This window comes from Mus pahari, chromosome 8 (assembly GCF_900095145.1).
Source record: "Mus pahari chromosome 8, PAHARI_EIJ_v1.1, whole genome shotgun sequence".
Lineage (NCBI taxonomy): Eukaryota > Metazoa > Chordata > Mammalia > Rodentia > Muridae > Mus > Mus pahari.
Genome location: NC_034597.1, coordinates 51,080,646 through 51,085,115, shown reverse-complemented (window position 1 = coordinate 51,085,115; position 4,470 = coordinate 51,080,646). Strand labels below are relative to the sequence as shown.

Sequence of the window (4,470 nt, the reverse complement as noted above, 5' to 3'; positions counted from 1 at the left end):
TTTTTTTTTTTTTTTTTTTTTTTTTTAACTCCTATGAATAATTCTCCTCAAAAGACATGTTTGTGCTGAGTCTGCCAGCATAGCACTATTGGTCAGGGGTAGGTGGGTCCTCGGCCTTTAAGAATCACTCTACCTCAGTGGGTGGGCTTTATTCCCATTCTAGAACCAAGGCCTGCCTGCTTTTCATCCATCCTGTTATGTCCAGTCAAGACCAAGCATGCAGAGCTGAAACTGGATTTCTGGTGTCTAGCTCCAATGAGAGTGTGCCCCTCTTTCCTCACTCATTGCTTGGACTAGAACAGTGAGTGGTTGTAATAGTGCATTTGAAGGGTCAGCAGCAGACACAGTTTCTGTACCAGAGGTTTTAAGAGCTGGGGATTTGTGGAGAGGATAGTACTAACATTGCCCTCTCCCCCTTCCTTACAGTGAGCCCCAGGGGATGTGCTATGTTGAAACTGCTAATCTGGATGGCGAGACGAACCTTAAAATACGACAGGTAAAGTCACATCACGGCTCGTGCAGCTCTATGGTACAAATATCCACCGTGCACCTTGTGGAGAAAATGTCATTTAGCCGTTAAACCCCAGTGGAACGTCCAGAAGATTGTGCCCCTAATTATGAGGGAAACTTGTTGAGGAGGCCTGGGAATGAAGACAAGTGAGTTTCCCTAGCCCCCAGTGTGTCATATCTTCCTAAGCTCTGCCCACAGCGCGCAGGGCAAAGAGCATCCTCACCAGACTGAGCCGGGGAACTGGAAGAGCGCAGAGACCTGGGCTTATGGAGTAGAAAGATCCAGGTGCCTCCGCTTGCATCTCCAGTTGGAGCTGCTGTTCTAACAGTGGGGGGCCAAGCATAGACACACTGTTTCCCTGCTTTGAGTGCTTCTTACCACTATTCTTATGAGCTGCTTGGGGTGACCTGTGAAATGTTTCACTACCATCTTGACCCCCAAACCCCTATAAACTGTGTAAAAATAAGAAGTTCAAATATTTTCTGTTTGGAGAAGCATTGATGAAGTTTGTCAGACTATTTTGTTAAGAAATATTCAGAATAAAGTGTTAAAAGCTGTAAGTGTAGTGAGGGGGTACACTGCAGCCGTGACTTCTGACTTTCTGATGTGTTATAGGACAGCAGTAGCGTGTCTTCTGTCAGTACCTGGACTGTTCTGTAAACACGGGTGGGAAGCTTCCTCTTTTGCACCGTTGAAATCTTTTGACATCTGTGTGTCAAACCATGCAGTCTTGAGGGGCTATGGGACTTCTCAGATGATCGCATGGCAGACGGCTCATTATGTCCCTATGAGTGACAGAATGCCGCACTGTCTCGTAAACGTGGATGGCAGTATGTGATCTTCTCTGTTGGCTCACCGTTCCATTTCAGGGCTTGAGCCACACAACCGACATGCAGACGAGGGACGTGCTCATGAAGCTGTCGGGAAGGATAGAATGTGAAGGGCCCAACCGCCACCTCTATGACTTCACTGGCAACCTGCACTTGGATGGGAAGAGGTTTCACGGCTCCTTTTCTAATTTCTCCCTCCCACCGCCCCTCCCTGCCTCCTTTCTTAAATGTGCCAAGAACTCCTGGAGATTTGAAAATAGTGCATTTTCTTTTGTTTAGCTCAGCTCTGAGAGACTGAAACACCATTTAGATTCATTTAAAACTCCCCTCACATTGAAGGAAAGAGGAGAGAAACAAGTCAAAGACCTCATATGGGGTTCATAGCAAGTGGCTTATTCTTTCTTGCTTGTGACTTGCTAGGCCAAATAAGTGGTTAAGGTTGCATTAAATGGTGCAGGAAAGCAGCAAGGAAGTATTTGATGATCGCGGCTCACTACACATGGGAAACAGATGTGTAGCTTCTAGTTAGCTTTCTTCTAAATAGCATGCTTTATAAATGGTTGTTTGTTTGTTTTTGTGGTGCTGCGTAACTGGTAGATCAGCATTTCACCAGCAAGCCTCTCCCCAACTCTGCTTGTGTTTAGAACGTTGGATGAGATGAGGCCGTGACTATCACATAGTCAGTGCAGTGTCCATTGTGCAAGCTTGAGGGTTGGTGTAGACTTCTGGTCCCCACATAAAAGCCATCCCAGTGCCCGGGAAGTTCAGATTGGCAATGAAGTCCATTGGCTAGCCAGCTAAACCAGCGAGAGGGAGAGACTCTGTCTTGAATGTAAGGTGGAAAGATAAAGGATGTTGACCTCTGGCTTCCACACACATATGCACACATGAGCACAGAAGCATCACATGCATGTACGCACACACATTGAATGACTTACTGTTTGAGGATGTCTTTTGTCACGATGTTGACTGTGATCTACCTGATGATATTCTGTAGTTCACTGTCTGGGCTCTTCCCCTTACTTTGAAAAGACCCTTGACTGGGGGTGTGAGTGACCAAATGTTAGGACTCAACAGATGCTCAATGTGATAACCAAGCATGCAAGTGCTTCTTGGTATGCATTTCACGTGTAGCCATCCAGCGTGCTTCCCCTCTGAAGATGGTCCCTCAGATGCTCTTTAATCGCCATGTCATTAGACATGAGTTTATTGCTGTTTTTTTTCTTTTATAGTCTATAAAGTAAATTTGTTTTCAGAAATGAATAAGCTTGTGGCTTTTCAGCATTTCCTTTCTCAGTGTTGAGTTGCACAGCAGGATTATGAGACATAATCCTCTCTGACATTTTATAGAAAAAAAAATCCATCCTATTCTAACAAAGCATGGGAAAAACAGACATTTGGGGAGGGAAGATGGGTAGATTAAGCAAAGAATAAACTCGTGAATTTGACTGGCTGGAATGTTTGGTGTGCTGTAGGCTTATGTAAAGGAAAATGCATGCTTAGTTGACAGATTATCAAGACATATAAATGTTTTCCTTATCTTAAGCTCCGTTGCCCTTGGACCTGACCAGATCCTTCTGAGAGGCACCCAACTCAGGAACACACAGTGGGTCTTTGGCGTCGTTGTGTACACTGGACATGATAGCAAGCTCATGCAGGTAAAATGTTTCTCTGGGAAGCTTCGCCGACTTTGGCTGATTTGCTGTTGGTTTCTCCATCTCTCTGTGTTCCTCAAGGGTAGAAAACACAGACAAATATGAAGCTCAAGTTTATCCAAGGATGTAAATCCAGGGAAAAGTTGTTGTTTTGGTTCCTTGTGTGATTCCTTCTGGCCCTTGCCACCATGTGGCCACAGTCCTTCTGGATCTAAGAGGTCTTTCTTGTCTAGGTCCAGGAGGGGCAGCTGGCTCTAACTTTGTCTTCTGGATGTAAGGGGGACTTAATTACCCTTTAGAATTTTCCCCATTTGTCCTCTGAATCCCACTAATTAGGATTTTATAGTAAACTCTTTTTTTCAATTTTTATTAGGTATTTACTTCATTTACATTTCAAATGCTATCTCCAAAGTCCCCTATACCCGCCCCCAAGTAAACTCTTATATGAATTCTAAGTCATTTAAAAGCAAGGGACTTGAACTAATATTTATTCTTCATATATCAGAGAAACAGTACTAATTTAAAAGAATTTTTCTTTTTTTTTCACTTTTTCTTAAATTTTTGTGTATGGACTTAATAGCTAATATTTACATGGTGACATATTTGACCAAATGTCTTTTGAGCTTCTACACAAATCAGTGTCTCTCTGTGTCATTTCGTGCATTCTTCTGATATCTTTTGGCACTTGCTGTGTGACATTATTTCTGAGGAGACATGAACAAACCTGTATCATTCTCAGGGAACCAATGACAAACCAGAGTACAGATACTACCGAAGTCCAGCTTGGTGAATCAATGAGTTTATTTTGGTCACCTATAGGAATATGGGTGAGGGGTTACTTAGAAGAGCAGAAATGACTCAAAGACAGATGCACCACCAAAGCCCAGTGAGCATGGGTGATGGCTTACAAAATCTGGAAATCTGGAGCACACAGCTTGCCCACAGCTTGGCAGGTCAGAGAATGTCCTTTCCAGGCAGCGTTGTTGGTATGTGCCTCTTCCAGGAATCTGCTTCTTCCAGGCAGCTCAACTGATCTGAACCTCTTCTAAGTAGCCCAATGGCTGGAAATACCTCTCAGCAGTCCTTACTGTTCATAGATTCTCAGGAAGGGAAAAACCTAGTGAATCTGATCAGTTTCAGGGACTTTCTGTAGCCATTGGGTTGTTTATTTTCGAAGTTCAAGGAGTTGCCCTGTAGGATTGAATGCTTTACCTTCCCTTAGAAAACCTGTGTCTTAACAAGCTTCCTTTCAAGATGAAATGGTTTATATCAGAGGGAATAAGTACATAACAGCATTGTATTTTGTTACTTATACCTATTAAAGAGAGTTGGGGTTTCTGCCCTTTTGTGTAGCTTCCAACGCCACATTTGAATTATGTCTTGGTTGAAAAATGTTTGAGACTTAGCCGGGCATGGTGGCGCATGCCTTTAATCCCAGCACTCAGGAGGCAGAGGCAGGTGGATTTCTGAGTTC

The 4,470-nt window shown here is 43.7% G+C and overlaps 1 protein-coding gene across 2 annotated transcripts in view; it reads left to right on the top strand.

Moving 5' to 3' along the window:
• Nucleotides 1-4,470, top strand: part of Atp8a2 (ATPase phospholipid transporting 8A2) — a 514,463-nt gene that overhangs the window by 136,165 nt on the left and 373,828 nt on the right. For both annotated transcript variants that reach the window (XM_029541754.1, XM_021203245.2), the window contains exons 8-10: nucleotides 427-496; nucleotides 1,381-1,508; nucleotides 2,888-2,999. In XM_029541754.1, the coding sequence (XP_029397614.1) occupies nucleotides 427-496; nucleotides 1,381-1,508; nucleotides 2,888-2,999 (310 nt within the window). The remainder of the gene's footprint in view (nucleotides 1-426; nucleotides 497-1,380; nucleotides 1,509-2,887; nucleotides 3,000-4,470) is intronic.